The sequence below is a fragment of the Chiloscyllium punctatum genome, chromosome 1 (assembly GCF_047496795.1).
Source record: "Chiloscyllium punctatum isolate Juve2018m chromosome 1, sChiPun1.3, whole genome shotgun sequence".
NCBI lineage: Eukaryota > Metazoa > Chordata > Chondrichthyes > Orectolobiformes > Hemiscylliidae > Chiloscyllium > Chiloscyllium punctatum.
In genome coordinates, this window is record NC_092739.1 from 75,935,926 (window position 1) to 75,959,731 (window position 23,806).

Consider the following 23,806-nt stretch of genomic DNA (forward strand, 5'->3'; position numbering starts at 1 on the left):
TGCCAGCCTTCTAGAGCAACTGTTGAAGGTAGCAAGTAGAAATGGGCGTTCTTAAAGAATCCAACTTTCAAAGTAATGTTTTGACACATATTTGCAATTCATATTACGTATTGGCAATTACAAAGTCAAAAAGTAGAATTGACATGGCTGGAAGAGCTTGCAACTGGAGTAAGTGTGTCTCCCACAAAATATTTACCCTTTCTGTAATTATCAACATTGCCTTCCTATTGTTAAAGTTATATTTCCTTTTGTTTTTGAAGGGACCTATCCTTGAAACTGAACTTAACCTGAAAATATTGTAATTAGTTTTCAGATTTACTGTTAATGTAGCACTTGTCTGTTTCTTTTTCAGTAAACAAAAAATTTTTTTTTACGAGCATCTTGGATAACCTGAGGACCACAGCGAATGAAGTGCTTTTGTAATTTTATTTATTCATTGTTGCAACATAGAATAATGTGACTGTCAATCTGTGCATAGCTATCTTCCAAAATAGTGATAGGATACTAACTAGAAGCAATCTATTTTATAAAACGATGTTGGTTGAGGAATATTGGCCTGGATGCTAGGAAGAGATCTTTATGCTTCTGTTTAAGTGGTGTGGTGATTCTTATGCATCTCTGAGGGTTTATGGAGCCTTGGTTTAATTTCTTATGGAAAGACTAGAGCTCTAACAATGCAGTTTTCTGACTTCAGAGTTTTTTCATTGAGCCATGAAGTTGCTTATGTTTTTACAATAAACTATTAATGATAAATGCATCAACATGGCCTTTGATATTAAGAGCTGCACATATCTTTGAAGAATTCAAAAGAAAAACTAGGGCATGAAGTGTTTTCCAAAAACATTGGCTAAAGTTGCAATCCAGTTCTATGGCACTGACCAGTCTGTAGTAAACTATCTCCTAAAGTGTGGCTCATTGCTGGCTGAAGCTTAGGCTACGTGGTGCCTGTATAGTAAATCTATAAAACTTGGTTTTGTATTTAGAAAACAATTTTTCTACGACAAATTGAATGCATTGCTTCATAAACCGGGCATTGAAAAGCTTCACAACATTCCCTCCACATTTTCATATCATAATTTTCTTTGAAAACTGTCAGTTTGTCAAATAGGTTGTAATTGGATTGCAGCTGTTTTAACAGCGCTAGAACATACTTTAAACAGTTGAGTAAAATATTTTGCAGAAAACTAAGTCGTTTTTGAAAATGGAATAAAACAACACAACTTGGGATCTTTTTGCAGACTGTGCCACTAATAGTTTCATGATCCTGATGAGTTATGATTACCTGCAGCAATCAGTATTAGTAATAACATTTGTATCTGCATGTTGCACAGCATGTTTTTTCACGCTAAGTAAAGCAGCCAAAATATTTATTTACCAATTAAAATACAGTATGAACATATTTATCAAACAACAGTATTTTGAGGTAAATGCAATTTATTTGTGTAGCTTTCAGGTGAGCAACAAAAATTGTTCTCAATCATCAGGCGGCACAGTGTTACAGTGGTTAGCACTGCTGCCTCACAATGCCAGGGGCATCGTTCACTTCACCCTCTGGTTACTATGTTGGACTTTGCGCAGTCATCCTCAGGATGCTCCGATTTCTGCCCACAGTTCAGATTAGGTGGATTGGCCACTCAATTGCCCATAGTGTCCAGGGATGTGTAGGTTAGGTGGGTTAGCCATGGGCAATGCAGGTTACAGGGATGGTATAGGGTGGTGCATCTGGATAGGATGCTGTTTGGAGGGTCAGTATGGACCCGATGAGCTGAATGGCCTGCTTTCATATTGTTGGGGTTCTAGGATTCTTTGATCTGCTGTTAGCAAGTGTGCAAGCACTTGCAATTCATTACAGCAATTAGACTTTTGTAAACCCCTCATTTGTAAAAGCAATTGAAGTTAATATTGTATGCTAACTGCAACAGTAGTTAGTGCCCTGTTGTGATCACATCAGTATGAAATAGCTTTTCCTCTGAAAATCACTCCTAAAGATACGGTGAAGAGGAGGGGCGAGGTTACTCTGCAAGATAATATTTGGAAAACCTCAACTTTTAAGGCTAAGATTAATTGTGCTGTAATGAGTGAATTTTATTACAAAATGTGGTGCTAGAAACTTGATGATTTGCACAGTTTTTCCTTTCTTCCCTTTCTCTTCCCCTTTATGTTACAGAATTTGACAGAAGACGTTGGCCAAGACGATCAACAATCAGGTTTGTGATTTTCTTTTTTTTTATTCCCCCCACTCTCCTGTGCTAGTGGGATCGGCAGTGAAAATGCAGTTTTACCAACTGATGTGATGTTGACTTTGAATGGATCAACTCCAGTGGTTGATTAGTTGTCTTTGTTTTTGTTTTTAATGCGGTATACTCACTATGGGTGTGGAAAAATTTGTCCAATTGAATGCAGGACCTTATCAATTGATTGAAATACTTGAGGTTTTTGTAATGTATCTTTAGGATGCTGAAAAATAACATAGCTTGGGAAATAATGTACCAGTGGCCTTTTTTATGAAAGAATAAAGAAAGAAAAAGGAGGCAAGGTTTGACTAAGGACCAAAACGAGAATTGCCTCGAGGGGGTAGGATATGGCAGAAGTACTTTGCTTACCACGAAAGACAATATGTTCAAAAGGGTGCAATGTTTCTGAAGCCATAGTGAGAAAAGAAATAGTGATACTGGATAAATATTAATAAATTGAGGATATTAAAAAACAACATTGGTTATATTTAAAACTTGGTAAGAGATCATCAAGATTGTTACAGGATACCGAATGAAGGGTTCTCTTATGATACTGTGTCCCTACCTCCTCAGTTGGAAGGTCTATGTTGAAGTCCCATTTGCCCCAGACATGATGTCATAATGTGTCTGATCACGTAGGTTTAAATTGTCTGAGGGCTATTGTAAATGCTCTGGCCATCGAATTTTGAATTCCTCTCTGGTCACAGGAGAGGTGACAGATGGCTAACAATATAGTACAGTACTATTATTTAAGAAGGGAGCCAGGAAACCACAGGCCATTCAGTCTGACTGCTTTGGTGAGAAATGAGTTGGAAGCAATTCTGAAAGACCGAATTAATCTATATTTGGAGAGTCAGATTAATCAAGAACGGTCAACATGGTTTTGTCAGGGGCAGACCATTTCTGACCAACTTGATTTAATTTTAATTTTTGAAGAGGTGACTAGGTATATATCAGGGCAATACTTTTGGTGTGATCTAGTTGGGCATCAACAAGACTTTTGATAAGGTCCTGCATGAGGAACTGATAATAAAGGTAAGTGCTCATGGGGTTCAAGGAAATTTAGCTAATTGAATCCCCAGCTGACTGACTGAGGGTGATGGTCAGAGGGTGTCTTTTTGACTGGAAGCCTGTGTCGAGGACAGGTTCTGCAGTGATCAGTTTTAGGGACCTCACTGTTTGTGGTATACATAAATGACTTCGACTTGACTGCAGGAGAATAGTGAAAATTAGTGGGGTGGTAAATAGTGAGAAGGATTGGATTACAGGATGATATAGGTGAGCTGGTCAAATGACCTAATCAATGGAAATGGAATTCAATCCAGGTAAGTGTAAAGTGATGCACTTAGACAAGGCAAGCAAGGCTAGGGTTTACATGTTGAACGGTAGCCCCATGGGAAGCACCAAGGATTAGAGGGACCTTGGTGTGCATAGCCACATTGTGGGACAGGTAAATAAAATGGGTAAGGAAGCATATGGGGCACTTGCCTTTTATTAACCGAGGTGGAGAGTTTAAGCATTGGGAGGTTACGCTAGAATTGTACAAAACTAAATTACTTGAGCTAGTGTAGATTAAGTAGGAGAGCCTGCATAGATTTCGTAAAACAACTTGATTTTTGTTTTTAGGGTAATGTGGTTGATGTCCTATATATGCGGACATATTATGATGTTTGAAGTGTAATGAACAGCGAAGTCGTGTTGACAAAGAATGGTTTGGTGGTCAACCTTTTTAGATTAGGGGAAGGTATATAGTGGCGCTTCTGAGGCTAAATGGGGGCCATTGCTTTTCCTGATGATCTAAGTTGGCAGTATTGTAACTTTCAATTGCGAATTTTAAAATGTGCACATGACATATATAAGGAAAATGATATGTGTGTGTGTGAGACAAATCATTTGAAGGTAGGGGTGAGCAAGTAGAGGATTTGGTTAAAGAGGCCAGTGGGATCCTAGCCTTGTGTTTAAAGTGAGGCATTGAGTTCAAAAGTAAATAAAGTATCCTTTTTATAAACTTTTTTTGTATAAACTACGACTTTAGCTTCAATTAAAATATTGTTCAATCACGGTCATTCAATTTCGGTGACCATGTGAATTCGTTAGAGTTCAGAAAAAGATTTGAGTGGTTCTGGATTGAAGGACTGCAAGCTATGTAGATAGCTGAGAAGTTTGAGAGAAGATTTGCTGATAAAGAAGCAATGGTGACATTAGGGGAAAAAAAAACTTGATATTTGACAAGTGAATAGCATCAGAAATAGAGTGCCTAAGTAATGAGGGTAATTCAGTTCTGATATTTTGATAAGGGAGTTGGATGGGCAGGTAAAATGTAAAAACGTTTGCAAGGCTATGGGAAAGTGCAATTGAAAATAGGTTTTCAAATGTAATGGGTAGAAAATCATGCTCTGTTGAGCACAGAAGTAGAAAGCTGAATCTTCATTGCAAAGAGTTGTACCTGCGTATGGAAGGGATTTAATGTCTGCGACTAATTTGCTGCACTGTACAATTTTGTAAGAGGAAGAGGCCACCAATCCACTAGAGCCTCATCGTCATTCACTCTGTCAGATCCTGATTGATTTGTGTTCAACTCAACTTGTCCTTATCTGTGGATACGTGGATCAAGTTTTTAATTTTCAGGTGATGGTGTCCATATCTGAAACAGAAGATTGGGTTCACATCCCAGTTCAGCCATTTGAGCACCAAGTCTGACTACTTGATGCAGCACTAAGGGAGTGCAGTGTTTTTTTTTAATATAGCTGAAATGTTTAACCATGGAATTGTCTGTCCTGTCACATGTCTGCAAGAAGTGCAAAACAGCCAAGGCTCAATCCCTGTCTGGCCCAGTATTTATCTGTTAACCCCAGGTTTAGCGTTATGTGTATTTCTGACAGCTGAAGTAATCAAATGGCCTTCTGTGCTGATTTATTCTATGCTTCTTGGATTTCACTGCTGTTTCTGAGATCTTTATTATATGCACGTTGGCTGCTGTGATTCCCTGTATTAGAACAGTGACTTTAATTCTAGCCACTTTAATTAATTCTAAAGCACTTTGAGATATCTCAAAGTTTGCAGCCATTTATTATTACAGGATTTTTTTTTGGGCACTTTTACAACAAGTTGAAATTACTCTTACATGGAGCTAATGCTTTAAGGAAAAGAATTTTTATTTAAATGTACATCTTAAAGTGAAAAACTTGCAATTTAATGCAAATATAAATGTTCACCTTGTAATGTTATGCAGTTTGTGTGGAAGAATAGTTTGCGAGAAATTAACTGTTAGACTCCATGTGTAAAATGCTACTCTTGGTGCTATTGCATTCTTTTAAATATTGGTATAAATAAATTCACGGTAGCTGTTAGTTTATAATTTTGTCTTTTGCAGGAAATCTTCGATCTTGCAGTTGCTACTCCGACTGCTGTAACAAGGGAATGCCACCCAGGAAAAAGAGGAGACCGACGGTTGCAGATGATCTGACAGCTAAAAAAAGCAGGCATGATGGGTATGTTTTACTTTTTTTTTAAGAGAAAAGGCTGCATGTTCATATCAGTTCAGTGTAAAACTTTTAAGCAATTACTTTGCTGTCAAATTCATAGTTATTGGAAGAAAGTCTCATTCAGAGTATATGTTGCAATGGCCCCTTACTCCCCTTTTAGGAGCAGAGAAATAGGAGTAGGCCACTCAGCGTTTTTGAGCCTGTTCCACCATTCAATGAGATCATTAGCTATCTCTGTGATCTTTGGCCCATATCCCTTTAATACTTCTGCTTATTGAGAGTTTATCTATCTCAGCATTAAATTAACAACCAATACTGTTTGGAAGAGAGTTCCAAACATCTACCATGTCTTGTATGTAAAAGTGCTTCCTAACATTTTCTCCTTGAGGATCTGGCGCGAATTCCCAGACTATGCACCCGGTTCTAGAATCTCCAACCAGTGGAAATAGTGTATCTTTATTTGCCCTGTCTTTTCCTGTTAACCTCTTGAAGACTTGGATCAGATCATCCCTTAATCTAAGGAACCCCAAGGAGGCTGTGGCCTTATGGTAAAATTCACCATGCAGTTAGTAACACAGAATCCCAAGTGTGGGACTAGGTCATGTGGCTCACTGAGTCCACGGTGATCCCTCTGATGAGCATCCCACCCAGACACACCCACCTACCCTATCCCTATAACCCTGTATTTCCCATGGCTACTCCATCTAGCCTACACATCCCCCTGGACACTATTGGGCAATTTAGCATGGCCAACCCACCTAACCTGCACATCTCTGGACTGTGGGAGGAAACCAGTGCACCCAGAAGAAAACTTTGCATGCGTGGGGAGAAGGTGCAAACTCTATATACTATACTTGCACTCGCATTCTCTGGGTCCTTGGTGCTGTGAAGCAGCAGTGCTAACCATTGAGCCACCATGCTGCCAGTTTGAGAGGGAGAAGCTGGAATCAGATGTAACTGTAGTTACCAAGATGAGGGAGGACCTGGCCAGAGTTGTTTAGAAGGGAGTCAGACAGGGAAGATTGTGGAGCAGTAATAGTAGGAGTTCCCGGGGTAATTCAGGAGGCATAGCACAGCAGAAATACACCCCAAGGAAGCAGGAAACATTTAAGAAGGTGAGGCAACCATGGCTGACTAGGGTAGTCAGACAGCATTAAAGAAAAAGTATACAATATGGTGAAGTTTAGTGGGAAGCCTCAGTAGTAAAAGGCTCTGGTTCGTCCACATTTGGAATATTATGAGCAATTTTGGGTCCTGCATCAAAAGAAAGATGTGTTGCTGTTGGAGGGGGTCTGGAGGAAGATTGCAAGAATGATTCGAGGAATGTTTAAGGACTTTGGGTCTGTACTCAATAGAGTTTTTAGAAGGATGATCAGGATCTGATTGAAACTTTTAATACTGAGGGCTGGATAGAGTGAATGTGAAGATGAGGTTTTTGCTAGTAGAAATGGCTAGTAGCTGGAGACACAGCCTCAGTGAATGGATGACCCTTGAGAACTCAGATGAGGAAGCGTTTCTTGCCCAAGGGTGGTGAATTTGTGGAATTGATTGCCACAGAGGGCTTGGGAAGTCATGTCATTCAGTGTATTTAAAGCATAGGTCCTCAGTAAGGGGATCAGGGTTACAAGGAAAATAGGGTTGAGCAACATATCAGCCTTGATCAAATGGCAGAACAGACTTGATGGGCTAAATGACTTAATTCTGCTTCTCTGGTCTAAATCCATAGAAAAGAGCCCACTTTGTATAGTCGCTTCTCAAATTTAACTCCTGAAGTCCATGTATCATCTTATTGTAAACCTGTGTTTTACCCTCAAATTTCAATATATCCTCCTAAGGTGTGGTGCCCAGATCTGCTCATAGTACATAGGGCTTTGTATAACTATAGCTTAACTTCTGCATCTTTGTAATCTGTATTTTAAATATTGCTCTTATTATCAAATGTTTTCTTGAATTTACATGAATTTCTATTCTCATAAATCAGCGATGGTGGTTAAATGTTTTAACACTGTGGAAAAAATGCAAAGAAAGTTAATGATTCATGTCTGCCATCAAAAACTGGACTGTAAAGACAAGTGGCAAAATTAAAATTGAAGAGTTTGGTTCAGTTATGTTGGGAAATGTGAGCACCATTTAACCCCAGAAGACTAATGTCTTGTTGCAGAATTCTGCAATGATTGATCCTTTATTATAATTTTAGGAATAAATTGAAGTATAAAATCAAACAATGCTGGATGTATTTGAACAATCAATTAATACATCTTGCATGTTTTCTTTGTCAAAAAAGGACATTTGCAACTCAAATGGAGTATTAGAAAGCTGTGTTTAAAGCATAAATTGATTTTAGCAATCCCTGTAGCAGAAGTATTAACTTATTGTTTCTTTAAAATTGTGCTTTTTAAAAAGCAAATGGTATGATCATTTTGTTTTCTTTCATGAACAATTTCATGAGATACTTAATGGTTTTGACTGGTAGGAGTTTTTTCTTTTTCTAGAAAGAAAATCCTGTATTTCGTTAAATAGATTTCAGCTAGAAAATAGTTTACTGTTCTCACTAGTGGAATAAATTGAGTGCTCATTTTGCCTTGTACTAGATTTTGTGATAACTTTACTTCCTTTCAACCATGTATGCCCAGCAACAGAATGAGATCCTAAATTAAATTCTAGCTGCCAAAAAAAAATTAAATGCTTTTTTTTTTAAAATAAAGGCTCTTGCTTGATTTCAAAATTCTGCTATTAAACGCAATGGGCACGTTGGCTACTCTGGAAATTTTGAGCAGTTACCAGGACAAAATTAAACTCCTCACTTCTTGGGATGTTGCACTCCTTGAATTATGAATTTTCAGCCAAACCAACAAAAGGGAATGGTCTACCTCCGCTAGTTCTTAACAAAGGAGACAGTCACAACTAATTTCAATGTCTTGGTGCAAATGACTCCACAATTATCTGGTTTCTGCAAAGCAATGGTTTCTGCCAAGTGGACATCAAATACACCTCAATAGCTGAGTGCCTCAACCTGAAACTTCATTGACATGATTCAAGCTGCTGGTTTGTTTGAATAGTCTTTAATTTAGTTTTTGACCTCTTTAATGAGTTTGCTTGTAATAGCAGAAACACAAGCAGCTCCACATATAGCTAATGCTTGTCTCTTATGTCGATGTCTCAAAATTTTGGAATGAATCCTGTATTTTGCCTGCAGAGTGAACTAATTCCCTCTGCACTTACAACTTACAACTCTGTACTTTCATCAGCAATTTGACTGCATTGTTGACGATTGTGGATGTAATTGCTTCCTGTGCTGAAAACATCTGAGTCTCTGTGCATCTGCACTCCTGTGGAATGGACTTTTGTGCACTGCCAACTGAGATACTGCATTGGCACTGACTTAGTGGATTCTCTAATTCATGTGAATTAATTCTGATATCTTTTGATTATAAATAATTTTTAATCCATCTATCCTTTTCTCTTTCTGCATCTTTCTTGGATGCAAATATGTGTGAATGCATGGTGTAAAATATTCCTCCTCAAATTTTGAATGCAGTAATAAACTGTATTTACTTTTAACCCCAAAGAAATTGCTGTGGGTTATTTTTAAATTGGACTTCGCAAACTGATTGTGGTATGTTTTCCTGAAACCCTATTTCAAAAGGAAAATAAATAGTCTAAGAAACTTTAAAAATAGAATGTTTTGCAGATAGGAAAACCTGTTTTTATTAGAAAATTAAATTCTCCCATTTGTCTGTGACGTTGGTTTGTAATAAACACTTCAGACCATTCTGAGGAATGGTGACTTGACCCAAAATGTTAACTCTGATTTCTCTTCACAGATGCTGCCAGACCTGCTGAGCTTTTCCAGCAATTTGTTTTTACTTCAAAGCTCTTGCCTTTCATTTGAAGCAAATGTCCAATCAGATGTTGTGCAAGTTATCTGGAGGTTTTTCACCAGAACATTGATGAGCTTGTAGCATAGCTACCTTGGAAAACATAGAAGCAGAATGCTATAGCCTAAACACATTCAAATGGATTGGATGATAGAAGCTGACTAATTGAATTATCTACCAAATGGACAAACGTGTTGGCTATATTAGTTTTCTGTTCTTAAATATTTTTGTTCTTCCTGATGTCATTGCTTGTTTTTGTTTCGGTGATGGTTTATGTTAAAGATGCTGCATTTGACGTGACCATCAAATTTACCAGAGGCTTGTATGAAACCCCTATCAAAGCTCAATTGAACAGCTATTCCATTTTGGTCATCTCTCTGCTCTTGTGCCATTGCTTAACTGATTTGAAAAATGTAGCCTGGATTTTAGCTGATAACTTATTCGTCCATTTCAGAAAATTCTGTCCTTTGTGTCCAAAAGTCAGATAATTGTACCTATTTAAGGGAATAGTGTGGCGTTGTGCATTTGAATCTTTGATTCAAATATGACTTGCAGGCTAATTTTGAGGTCGTTTCAGGTATGCTTTGTAAACCCAGTGATGAATCTGGGACAAACCCTTGTTGCTTCCTATAGTCTGACTCCAAAGCTTCATTTGGATTCTGTGTATGGTCCTGTGGTTTGAGGCCTTGTGACTTTATTTTCTGGACTATCTTTAGATACAGTGGTCATGTTTTTTTTTTTGTTAACTTCTGTTTATGAAACAAGACGTGATTCTTGTGTACAAATCTATACAGAAACTCTAGTTCAACCAGCAATTTCGTAACATCAAGATTTGGTTCTTGATGCTCGATATGTGTACAGTGCAATCATTTATGCACACTGACAAAGGAGGTTATAGGATGTCATATGACCAAGAATATTGCTTTTATCTCTTTCTACAGACTTGGGGATTGTCATTTGAAGAGGGAATTACTTGATGGATCCATGCTGAAGAATGAACAAATGATGTGCAGTGAAGATGCCAATTGATGCCTCCTTTCCTTAGGGCTAATGACTACAGTGCTTAATCTACAGAAACAAAATACTAGGTTTTTTTACTTGATTTAACACTCACTTCAGCTTTGATTATGTTGCACTTTTGTTAGTACAACAAGTATAGCATTTTAGACTCTCATTTCCCATTGGTTGGCTGTAAGGTAACTTGCAGTTGTCATGGGTTGGTTTGATTAACTTTTCCAAAATACTAAATTTAAAGTTGTGCCTCTACTTTGCTACCTTTTTGCAACTGGCTACCTGATCCTCTCAAAGTCTTTCAACAGTATGCAAGGCACATGTTAGGAGTGTGACTGCAGATCTTGTGTCTCCGCTGTGGGTACAGCTGCAACCTTGATCAAGAGGCTTAGCACCATCCAGGATAACATTGCAGCAATGTACTAAGTTTATCTTTGCATCACCTCCCTCTCATGTGGCTTCAAACACTTTGAAGAGCATAAGAAGTAACTGCTTACATTACACCATAATGGGCAATATAAATATGAATGCATTTGTGATGTGAGTAACTTGAAAGATAGCAGAAATTTTATAACTGAAGGCATTGACTAAAAGTTATTTTAATGATGCTTAAGAATGTTGAGAGAATTGTATCATAGCAGAGCATTTTAAGGCACAATTTTAGAGTGTAGTAGGATCAAGATAGCTGAAAGATCTATGATTGCAGATTGAAGTGGGAAAGGGAAGAGACAAAGCAAGTGTCCAAAGGTGTAGTGAATATTTGAAGATGTTTTAATGACAAAGGGAGTCTAAAATATAAAAGTAAGTTGTAAATGAAAACAATTTTTGGATGGAAGTGGATGTCTAGTACGAATAAGGGGATGAACGTTGATTTGAACAGGATGATAAGGTTTAGTCAAGTTTAAATTTTCCTTATGGCCTTGGCCTTTCAGTGATGAAATTTAAATTGCCAGTTATCTTTGCACATATTCAGTTGGAGATGTCATGGGGAATCTGGTTTATTGAAATGTCAGGTTAAATAATTTCCTAATTTTTGTATAACATTTAATTTCAGGAGCTTGCTTCTTGGACTTTGTTCAGAATTTAGTATCTCCTGACTTTCTTTCTCAGAATGTATTATCCTAGATAGATGGTAATTACTATGCCTACAAAGGAGTGTCTTATTTATGTGAGGAGAGATCTGCTGGAGAAAGTGTTTTATTGTTAGTATTGAAGTACTCTTCATGCCCAGAAAACCCCTCTTGTTAAAAGGCATATGCTTCCAAATGCTACAGTTAATGGGTAAAATCAGGTAACTAGTATCAGAGAATTTAAGATGAACTCTCTTTACATGGTATATTTTGTCTTTTCTATAGCACCATGTACAAGAAGCAAGACTCTAACAGGATGAAGCCTGAAGAGGAGGGGTTCTCCACTAAGCGATGCTTGGAGTGGTTCTATGAGTATGCAGGTATGTGTAAATGCTAGAGTTCAGTGCTAACTAATCAATATGCCCTTAAGATGATGGCTGTCAACTTGGAATCCACAGAACTATCTAAATGTTTTCACAAAATGTGCTGAGTGATAGAGACAAATGTATGGGAGGGAAAGGGAAGGAAGAATTTCTTTTTTTAAAAAATAACTTATCACCTTTTGTAAGTTATTGGTAGATGGTGTTGTTTAGTCCCAAATGAATAATTGATGCGACGCTTGCTACTAAAGCTCCCGCGTATTCTGCCTTCTTTGTGGAGCCAGCATGGCTTACAAAGTTAATGTCATGTTTAGGGTGGCATAGTGGCTAGTATTGCTGCCTCATAGCACCAGGGACCTGGGTTCAGTTCCAGCCTCTGGTGATTGTCTGTGGGGAATTTGCACATTCTCCCCATGTCTGCGTGGTTTTCCTTGGGTGCTCTGGTTTTCTTCCACAATCCAAAGATCAGCAGGTTAGGTGAATTGGCCATGCTAAATTGCACAGGTGTTCAGGGATGTTTTAGGTGTGTTAGTCTGGATTAAATGTGGAATAGAGGAATGGGTCTGAGTGGGATACGCCTCTTCGGAGGTGTTGACTTGCTGGGCTGAAGGGCTGTTTCCACATTGTAGGGATTCTATGATTATTAAGTTTGCTTTCTTAGTTGGTGAGGTTGTATAAGACTTGCTATTTCTAAAGTTTATACTTTAAACTACAAGTCTTCTCAAAACTCGCTAAAACTAGCATGTTGCAGTCATATCAGTTATTTGCATGGTTAAATAACACTTAATAAATTGGTGGGTTTAGTTTGCACAGTTATAGTCATATAGCCATACAGTCATACAACTTGGAAACAGAAACCCTTTGGTCCAACTAGTCCACACCAACCATGTTCCCAGACTAAACTAGTTGCACCTGCCTGTGTTTGACCCATATCCTTCCAAACATTTCTTCTTATTCGTGTACTTGTCCAAATGTCCTGCATCCATCACAGGGTGGTTAAGAAGACATTTAGCACGTTTGTCTTCATTTGCTCAGACCTTTTGAGTCTAGGAGTTGGGAATTAAATTGAGGTTGTATAGAACATTAGTGAGGCTTCTTCTGATGTACTGTGCTCCTTGCCCAGTTATAGGAAGGATATTATTAAGCTGAAGAAGCTTCAGAAGAGATTTACCAGGATCTTGCCAGGTATGGAAGGTTTGAGTTAGCAAGAGAGGCTGGGGCTTTATTCATTGGCGGGTAGGAAGTTGAGAGGCAACCTTCTAGAAGTTTATAAAATAATGAGGGATATAGATGGAATTAATGGTAGTTGTTTTCTCCCTGGGATGGAGGATTTCGAGACTAGAGGGAACGTTTTTAAGGTGAGAGGACATTTTAAGAAAGACACGAGGGGGCAAAGTTTATGAACTGAAGATGGATTGTGTGTGGGATGAACTTCCAGAGGCAGTAGTGGATGTAGGTACAATTACAACATTTAAAAGCATTTTGATAAGTACATGAATAGAAAAGGTTTGGAGGGACGAGCCAGGAGCAGGCAGGCAGGTGGAACTAGTTTAGCTTTGGGATTATGTTCAGCATAGACTGGTTGGACTGAAGAGTCCATTTCCATTGCTGCACAATGCTGACAGTAGCTCTCTTAGATGGGCAACCCCTCGTCTTTAAATGATGTTCCCTAGTCCTAGATTCTCCCACAAGTGTATGCATCATTTTGATATCTACCTGGCCGAGACTCCCCTAAACTCCACAGCATAGGCCTAGCCTGCCTAACCTTTCCTCATAGGACCATGATTTTCCCTTCGTGAAGCAGCAAATGAAATGTACTCCTAAAAACATTGTCAAAGACCCCTCCCACCCTGGTAATGCTCTCCTATAACCCCCTGTCAGACAGAAGATGTATGCCAGCACGTTCAAGAACAGCTTATTTCCTGCTTTTATTAACCTAATGAATGGGCTCTCTAACTTCAAATAATGTTAATCGTGTTAATGTTAATCTTGCCTTGTGCACCCCCTGTACTTTGTAATCTGTACGCCTCACTCTAAGCACCCTATGCTGTATATGTCCTTGCTTACTATGATCTACCTGTGCTGCCTGAAAGCAAAGCTTTTTACTGTACTTGGGCAAATCAATGAAACAAATCAAAGTATGAAGTGATGCACTTTGGGAGGCTAACTATGCAAGGGAAAACAGTAGGAAGGAGACCGGGTCAAAAGGACCATGTGTTTATATCTATAGGTCCTTGAAGGCAGCAAGACAAGAGTAGATAAGGTGGTTAAAACTTGCCTTTGTTAGTGAAGGCACTGATATAAAGGCTATGTGGTTGTGATGAAAATTTGAATTTTGAAGAAGGGTTACTGAATCTGAAGCATTGAATCTGCTTTCACTTTACATATGCTCAGTTTTTCCCGAATATCTGTTTTTATTTCTGACTTCCAGCATCTGCAATTCTTTGGGTGGTTGTATGAAGGCTGGAGTTGCTTTCCTTAGAGTAAAGGAGGTGGGAGTGGGGGATTTCTGCTTGTATGCCTCAAAGTCCTGACCAGCAGGTTAGATGATGGGAAGGGATGGCTTCTCCCTTTAATAGAGGACATACCTTTTTAACCTGAGGGTGGGGTGTTGAATCTGAAAACATTGCCTGAAATGCTGGTAGAGGCATGCCTGTTTTAAACTGTCTTAACTGCTTAAACTACCCAGTGACCACTGCCCTGGCTGCATAGTTGGAAGCATCATGTGCTAATTTCAGGTTACAATTTCATGTAGTGAACAAATAGATTACTGGCCAAGCTTCTCTTGCATGCATATTGAGCATTGTGTTTTGGATCATTCAAATATCTGTCCTCGAGCACCTCATGGTGGCACTAATACTGTTGCCTGATAAGGCCAGAAGTCATGAGAAATATCCAACTTTGTCTACAAACGGCACTCTGACACCTGTTTTGCCTCTATCATCTTTTCAGTGGCTGTGTCTCCTGTTTTTGTCTTGATTTTTCAGGACATAGTATGTTGCTTCAGATTACAGTAAAGTTCACTTGCTTGTCTTCAACTTCATTAAGTCATTAGCACTCCATTAAACTCTTGAAGATGCTTTTCGCTGATGCAGTTGCAGTAGACACATCATCTGGATTGCACAAACAATTATGAAACCTTCTCAAATTTTCCAAGCTACAAAGGATCAGTTGCCCTGCCACAGGGCAGCCTCATTTAAAAATAAATGCTGTTCTTGTGTTTGTAAGATACAGTTGGCCCTCTTGATCACCGTTTAAGCGTATTTAAATTTGGACGTATCTAACTATAGAACAACCTTGGTTGTCTGAACATCGATTCACTGGATTTCAGATTATCCGAACAAGATCCAAGTTATCGGAGCGTTTTTGTTATCTGAACAAGATACTCCCCACTCGTGTTGTTTAGATAATAGAGGTTGTCCTGTACTTAGATCCCCAGTCACTAAAACCTATTTCCTCTAATTTAACTCTGAGGGGCCATGCAGGACCTTGTACTGGCTATTGAGCCTGACCAGGTGACTGACCTTTTCAGTGGGGGAGCATTTTGGAAGCAGTGATGGCAACTGCCTAAGTTTTCAGGTCGCTATGAAGTGATTGCTGGGCCTCTTGCTGAGATATTTGTATCATTGATTCTCATAGATGAGGTGCCGGAAGACTGGAGGTTGGCTAACGTGGTGCCACTATTTAAGAAAGTGGTAAGGACAAGCCCATGAATTATAAACCAGTGAGCCTGATGTTGGTGGTAGGCAAGTTGTTGGAGGGCATCCTGAGGGACAGGATGTACATGTATTTGGAAAGGCAAGAACTGATTAGGGATAGTCAACATGGCTTTGTACGTGGGAAATAATGTCTCTCAAAATTGGTTGAATTTTTTGAAGAAGTAACAAATAGCATTGATGAGGGCAGAGCAGTAGATGTGACCTATGTGGACTTCAGTGAGGTGTTTGAGGTTCCCCCTGGGAGATTGGTTAGCAAGGTTAGATCTCACAGAATGCAGGGAGAACTAGCCATTTGGATACAGAACTGGCTCAAAGGTAGAAGATAGAGATTGGTGGTGGGAGGTTGTTTTTCGGACTGGAGTCCTGTGAGCAGTGGAGTGCCACAATGATCGGTGCTGGGTCCACAACTTTTTGTCATTTATATAAATGATTTGGATGTGAGCATAGGAGGTATAGTAAGTTTGCAGGTGACATCGAAATTGGAGGTGCTGTGGATAGCGAAGAAGGTTATCTCAGATTACAACAGGATCTTGACCAGATGGGCCAATGGGCTGAAGAGTGGCAGATGGAGGTGCTGTATTTTGGGAAAGCAAATCTTAGGAGAACTTGATGGTAAGGCCCTAGGGAGTGTTGCTGAACAAAGAGACCTTGAAGTGCAGGTTCATAACTCCTTGAAAGTGGAGTCGCAGGTAGATAGGGTAGTGAAGAAGGCGTTTGGTATGCTTTCCTTTATTGGTCAGAGTATTGAGTACAGGGGTTTGGAGATCATGTTGCGGTTTACTGGACATTGGTTAGGCCACTGTTGGAATATTGCATGTAATTGTGGTCTCCTTCATACAGTCATAGAGATGTCCAGCATGGAAACAGACCCTTCGGTCCAACCTGTCCATGACAACCAGATATCCCAACCCAATCTAGTCCCACCTGCCAGCACCCAGCCCATATCCCTCCAAACCCTTCCTATTCATATACCCATCCAAATTCCTCTTAAATGTTGCAAGTGTACCAGCCTCCTCCACTTCCTGTGGCAGCTCATTCCATACACGTACCTCCCTCTGTGTGGAAAAAGTTGCCCCCATTGGTCTCTTTTACATCTTTCCCCTCTCGCCCTAAACCTATGCCATCTAGTTCTGGACTCCCCGATCCCAGGGAAAAGACTTTGCCTATTTTCCATCAGAAGGATGTTGTAAAACTTGAAATGGTTCAGAAAAGATTTACAAGGATGTTGCCAGGATTGGAGGATTTGAGCCAATGGGAGTGGTTGAATAGACTGGGGCTGTTTTCCCTGGAGCTTCGGAGGCTCAGGGGTGACCTTATAGAGGTTTTTAAAATCATGAGGGGCATGGATATGGTAAATAAATAAGGCCTTTTCCCGGGGTTAGGGGAGTCCAGAACTAGAGGACATAGGTTTAGGGTGAGAGGGGAAAGATATAAAAGGGACCTAAAGGGCAATGTTTTCACGCAGAGGGTGGTACGTGTATGGAATGAACTGCCAGAAGAAGTGGTGGAGGCTGGTACACTTGCAACATTTTAAGAGACATTTGGATGGATATATGAATAGGAAGGGTTTGGAGGGATATGGGCCGGGTGCTGGCAGGTGGGGCTAGATTGGGTTGGGATATCTGATCGGCGTGGATGAGTTGAACCAAAGAATCTGTTTCCATGCTGTACATCTCTATGACTATCATAAGGATAAGTCGGGACTTTACAGGAAGGTACTAAATTGAGAGGGGGCAGTATTAGGCAGGAACAGTGGAGTGTTAATTAGGGGGAGCCATTATCGAACAAGTCCACATTTGACATATGGGAGTTGTTTAAAATCTACTGATCAAAGTTCAAGTCCAGATATGTTCCAATAAGGAGTAAAAACAAGGATGGCAAGGGAAGGCATCCTTTGAAAAGGAAAGATTTTATGAATTCGGTCAAAAGGCAAAATGGAGGGCGTATAAGCTTTAGGTAGTTAAAATCAGACCGGGCCTGTGAGGAATGTAAAGAAAACAAGAACTAAGGAACAATGAAATGGACTTGTCAGGTGGGGTTAAAGAGAATCCCAAGGCAATCTACAGATATATTAAAAACAAGAGGATAGGACCACTCAAGGATTAAGGAGGGAACTTGTGCATGGAGGGAGAAGCTATGGGTGAGATCCTAAATGAGTACTTGGCTTCAGTTTTCACCCAGGATTAGGACATGGAGGATATTGAGACGTATGGAGCATGCTAATATGCCAGGGCATTTTGAGATAAAGAAAGTGGTATTGGGTCTCTTGATGAATATTAGTGTCAGAGATGTGCAGCACGAAAACAGACCCGTCAGTCCAAGTCCATGCTGACAAGATATCCTAAATAAATCTAGTCCCATTTGGCAGTAATTGGCCCATATCCCCTTCAACCCTTCCTATTTGTACTCATCCAGGTGCCTTCTAAATGTTATAATTGTACCAGCCTCCACCACTTCCTCTGGCAGCTCATTCCATATACGTACCACCTGCTGCATGAAAATGTTGCCCCTTGGATCAGTTTTAAATCTTTCCCCCTCACCTTAAAACTATGCCCTGCAGGTTTTGGACTCCCCCACATGAAGAGAAAGATCTTGTCTATTTACTTTTTCCATACCCCTCATTTTATAAAACCTCTAAGGTTACCCCTCAGACTCCAACCCTTCAGGAAAAATAGCCCAAGTCTATTCACCTTCTCTCTATGGCTCAACCCTGACAACATCCTTGTATATCTTTCAAGTTTCACAACATTCTTCCTATTGAAGGGAGACCAGAACTGCATGTAATATTCCAAAAGTGGCCTAACCAATCTCCTGTACAGCTGCAACAAGCGTACCAAACACCACTTTCAATATCCTATCTACCTGTGACTGGATAAGTCCACGAGGCGTAATGGTACCTATTCTAGGTTGTTGAGACGGCAAGAGAGGAGATTGCTGGGGCCTTAACCAAGATGTTTATCCTTGCTAGCCGCTGAAGAGGTCCTGGAGGACTGGGGAGTAACAAATGTTGTTCCTCTGTTCACAAGGGAAATAGGGATAATCCAGGAACCCACAGACCGGTGAGTTTAGTGAGAGAGAAGAACTGAGGGAGACCAAAATTAGTGGAGAAATAGTGCTGGGAAGATTGAGGGGATTGAAGTTGGATAAATCACCAGAGCCTGAGAATCCCAGAGTACTTAAAGTGGCTCTAGAAATAGTGAGTGCATTTGTCATTTTGCAGGATTCTAAAGACTATGGAATAGTCCCTGCAGATTATCTACTCTCCAATGTCACTCCAATATTCAAAAAGGGAGGTAGAGAGAAACCAGTGAATGATAGACCAGTAAGCCTAAAATGGGGAAAATTCTTGAATCCATTATTGAGGACTTTCTCGAGGAGCATTTAAAAAGCAGTGACAGAATCAGAGTGTCATCAGGGGTTCATGTAGGGGAAATCATGCTTGACAAATCTGTTGAAATTCTCTGAAGATGTAATTAGTAGAGTTGACTAGAGGGAGCCAGTCAACATGATATATTTGAACTTTCAGAAAATGTTTGACAAAATCTGACAAGAAATTATTGTGCAATATTAGAGTGCATGGATTGGGGGAAATATACCAAGTTGGATAGAAAACTGGTTGGCAGAGTGGAAGCAAGGAGCAAGAATTAATGGGTCATTTTCAAATTGGCAGGCAGTAACTAGTGGGGTGCCACAATGATCAGTGCTGATACTCCTATTCACAATATTAATGATTTAGATGATGGAACAAAATGTAAAATCCCAAAGTTCGCAGATGATAAAGTTGGATGGGAGGGTGAACTGTGACATGGTTGCAGAGGTCCTTCAAGTATGTATGATCCAGACAGATTGGGTGAGTGGGCAATTTATTGGTAAATGCAGTATAATTTGGATAAATGTGAGATTATTCACTTTGGAAGCAAAAACAAGAAGGCAGAGTACTATCTCAATGGCTGTAAATTGGGAGAAGGGAGTGTGCAGCAGGATCTGGGCGTCCTTGAGCACCAATTGCTGAAGGCAAGCATGCAGGTGCAGCAGGTGGTAAAGAAGGCAAATGGTATGCTGGCCTTTATTGTGAGAGGTTTTGGGTACAGGAACATGGATGTGTTGCTGTAGTTATACAGGGCCTTGGTGAGACCACATCTAGAATATTGTGTGTAGTTTTGGTCTCCTTCTCTGAGGAAGGTTTACTGAGCTGATTCTAGGGATGGCGGGACTGACGTATGAAGATAGATATTGTTTTTGCTGGAGTTCAGACAAGTGAGGGGGAGATGTAACCGATTTAGAAAATTCTAACAGGACTAGATGGGGTAGATGCAGGGAGGATGTTCCTGATGATGGGTGCATTCAGAACCAATTGTCACTGTCTGAGATTTAAGGGTAGACTGTTGAGGTCTCCAAAAGTGATCAGCCTGTGGAATTCATTACCACAGGAAGTAGTTGATGCCAAAACATTGAATGGATTCAAGAGGTAGCTAGATACAGTACTTGGGGCAAATGGGATCAACGGTTCTGGGGGTAAAGCAGGATTAGGCTATTGAGTTGGACGATTGTGATGGATAGTGGAACAGGCTTGAAGGGCTGAATGCCACCTTCTGCTCCTATCATCTATGTTTCTATAAGTCTCACCAGTGGTTGGGAAGCTCCTGGAGAAAATTCTCATGGATAGGAATTAGGTGCATTTGGAAAAGCATGACCTAATTAGGGATGGTCAGCATGGCTTTGTGCGGGGCAAGTCATGTCTTACTAACTAGATTTGAATTTTTCAAGGAGGTGATAAATGAGGTCAAGCAGTGGATGCCAGTAAGGCTTTTGACAATGTCCCTTATCCAGGTTGGCTCTTCCAGAAGATTTAAGATGCATGGGACTTAAGTTGACTTGGCAGTTTTGGATTTTGAATTGGCTTGCCCAGAAGGCACAAGTAGTGGTAGAAGAGTGTTTGTTTTTTAAGGCTGAACGTCCTTGACTAGCCATTTTAACCACCTTATCTAGCTGTGTTCTGCAGGGATCTGTACTAGGACCTCTGCTGTTTGTGATAAGTATGAATGACTTGGATGAAAATGTAGATGGGTGGGTTAATAAGTTTGCAGATGATATGAAAATTGGTAGAGTTGTGGATAGTGCACAAAGTTAAGGGATACAGTAGGATATAGATCGGTTGCAGATATGGTTAGCGAAGTGGCTGGTAGAGTTTAATCATGTAAATGTGAGATGCTGCACTTTGGGTGATGAAATATTCAGGAAAGATTTCCAGTTAATGGCAGGACCCTGAACAGCATTGTATAGAGGGTTGTTCCCAGTCAACTTCCATCCAATCCATATACATTAAAATTGGTTTGTGATCTAGCTAGCTGACTACAGTGGGAAACCTGAGGAACTTGTTTTAGGTATAACACTCCACTTGACTGTTTTAACCTCCCATCCGTGTAGGCTTTCAATTGAACAATGCTCTTAGTTGAGGTAAGTCACTGAATTTGCTCTTTTCTGCATATCTGCCCCTGGTTTGATAGTACCAGTGTAACACTTGTGTGTTCCAGATAATGGCGAGTCTTCTGACCAATTACTAATTGAAGGAAATATGCTTGTATGGACTGAGAATTGATTAACAAACAAAAAACTGTAGGAATAAATTAATCATTCTTGCCATGGCAGGCTGGTGCTAATTGGGTGTCACAAGGATCAGTGCTACAACCATGCTTTTCACAATCTGTATCGATTTGGATTTAAGAACATGATGATCTGCATTACTTTACAAAACCAGTTAAGAGCAATGAATTGGAAAACACTAGTTATTTACTGGTGGTGGTTAATAAATCCGAAATAGACAGCATGATGGTTGTGGTTAGCATTGCTGCCTCACAGCGCCAGGAATCTGGGTTCAATTCCACCCTTGGCCGATTGTCTGTGTGGAGTTTGCACATCCTCTCCATGTCTGTGTGGGCTTCCTGCCACAGTCCAAAGATGTTCAAGTTAAGTTGATTAACCATGCTGAATGTTGCAGTTTGGAGGACCCGATGGGCTGAATAACCTCTTTACATACAATAGAGATTCTATGATTTGGTAGGAAAAAATATTTAGTTGTGTGTAAAGAGCATTTATGTAAGTGTAGGTCAGTGATTTTGTGGCACAGTAATAGTTTTCCTACCTCTGAGCCAGGAGGCCCAGGTTCAGTGCTGCCTGTTCGCGTAGTGTGCAATAAATCATTGAACAGGTTGATAAGAAAATATGAAGTGCAATTGAATTGCGGTGCAATAGATGTGGAGACTGTGTGCTCTTGTAGTGCAGTAGTAGTGTTCCTACCTCTGGGCCAGAAGTCTAGGTTCAAGTCCAGTTGGCTCCAGAGATGTGCCGTAACCTTATCTATTCTGGTCCAGCTGCCTTCAAGGACCTATGGATATAAACACATGGTCCATTTGACATGGTCTCCTTCCTACTGTTTTTCCTTGCCTAGTTAGCCTCCCAAAGTGCATCACTTCACACTTTGATTTGTTTTATTGATTTGCCTAAGTACAGCAAAAAGCTTTGCTTTCAGGCAGCACAGGTAGATCATAGTAAGCTGGTTGTTTCAAAGATATCTGGATGTGTTGGCCATCGGTGAGTCTCGTAGTGCTATGATAGTGCATTGGAGTATTGTTTACTGTTTTGGCTGCTTTCCTGAAGAGAGTTGCACTTCCCATGGGGAGAATGTGACCCTCCATTGCACTATCTCTAAGGTTGTAAAATTTGGAGACCAGATCTTACTCCCTAATATCTCAAAGAATGAATTCACTTAATTGATACTGACAAAATTCTTAAAAGGCATGACAGAATGAATGTTAATATTTATCCTTGCAAGTGAGCCTTAAAGCCATGAGACATCGTTTCAGGTTAAAGGACTGAGATGAGGAAAAATTTCATCTCGCACTGGATAGTAAATCTTTGCAGTTTTCTAATTCAATGAGATGTGACAGCTCAGTCATTGAGCATGGTCATGACAGAAGTACATAGATTTCTGGAGACTAATGATAAGAGCGGTAGATGAGCAGCCATTATCTAATTATATGGTGGAGTGGGATATGTTTAATTTTCCAATGTATGAAGTTAACCATTTTAAACTCCGTACTTCACTGTGGAGGTTGGGTAGAGTGTTTTATACTTATGCTAAGGAATGCCCATGAAAATAGCTCCAGTTTTAACATAGATTCCGGTTAGATTTTCAGCAATGTATTCCTGACTATGTGAGACTACCCTATATTTTGGAACTGCTGCTCCAAACTAAATTAAACGTTGTAACTGTAAGGGTATTTGTTGCCATCAGAAATTTGTTTGCAGAGATAGATCATCACTGTCTGGCATTACTCTGGGAAAGTATTGCAACAAAATATCAAAGTAATGTGCTATGTTGCAGGTAGTGATGATGTTATAGGCCCTGAAGACATGGAGAAATTCTGTGAAGATATTGGAGTTGAACCTGAAAATGTAAGTGCTCGTTTGTAAGACATAGAACAGTGGAAAAAGGCTAACATAGACTTTTAAAAATTTTGTTTTAAGCATTAACGTTAAACTGCTTTAGTATTGTGTATTTATGAGAAAGCTAGGCTGAACCTTTTCTATGTTTATGATGTGTAGAGATTTTCAGGATTATGGAACAGTTTATGTTTTGGCACTTTAAGGAATTGAACATAATGTAGTGGTCACAAACTATAAGACAGATATACAATTTTACAGCTTTTCAGAAGACTTGACAGTATATGCAGATGATGACAAACCATCTCCCTGAAAGTGAAAAGTCATGTCCTTTTTGTGAGCTAGAAATGGATCTTTCTGCTGACTAATTGCAATCCAATTTTTTAAGAATTGCAGAATTTTAGTTTTTGCTTGAGGGAGAAAATTGCAACTGTCAAAAGATGTTTGTGTCAGTTATTTAAATGAGAATAAGTAATGTGTAGCTTTTGCAAGAAAACTGCATTAAAAATGGTTAATATATTTGGTGCTAACATTTGAGCAAATTGGCACTGCTTACATAAAACAGCAGATAGCCTGGAAATGGATA

The 23,806-nt window shown here is 39.7% G+C and overlaps 1 protein-coding gene across 6 annotated transcripts in view; it reads left to right on the forward strand.

Annotated features, from left to right (window-relative positions):
- dcun1d4 (DCN1, defective in cullin neddylation 1, domain containing 4 (S. cerevisiae)) overlaps positions 1–23,806 on the forward strand; it is a 66,134-nt gene that overhangs the window by 17,624 nt on the left and 24,704 nt on the right. For 5 of the 6 annotated variants that reach the window (XM_072569214.1, XM_072569234.1, XM_072569242.1 and 2 more), the window contains 4 exons: positions 2,168–2,207; positions 5,608–5,725; positions 11,964–12,058; positions 23,162–23,232. In XM_072569214.1, the coding sequence (XP_072425315.1) occupies positions 2,168–2,207; positions 5,608–5,725; positions 11,964–12,058; positions 23,162–23,232 (324 nt within the window). Of the gene's footprint in view, positions 1–2,167; positions 2,208–5,607; positions 5,726–10,538; positions 10,686–11,963; positions 12,059–23,161; positions 23,233–23,806 lie in introns of those variants that run through there. The other variant, XM_072569257.1, reaches the window with a different exon arrangement.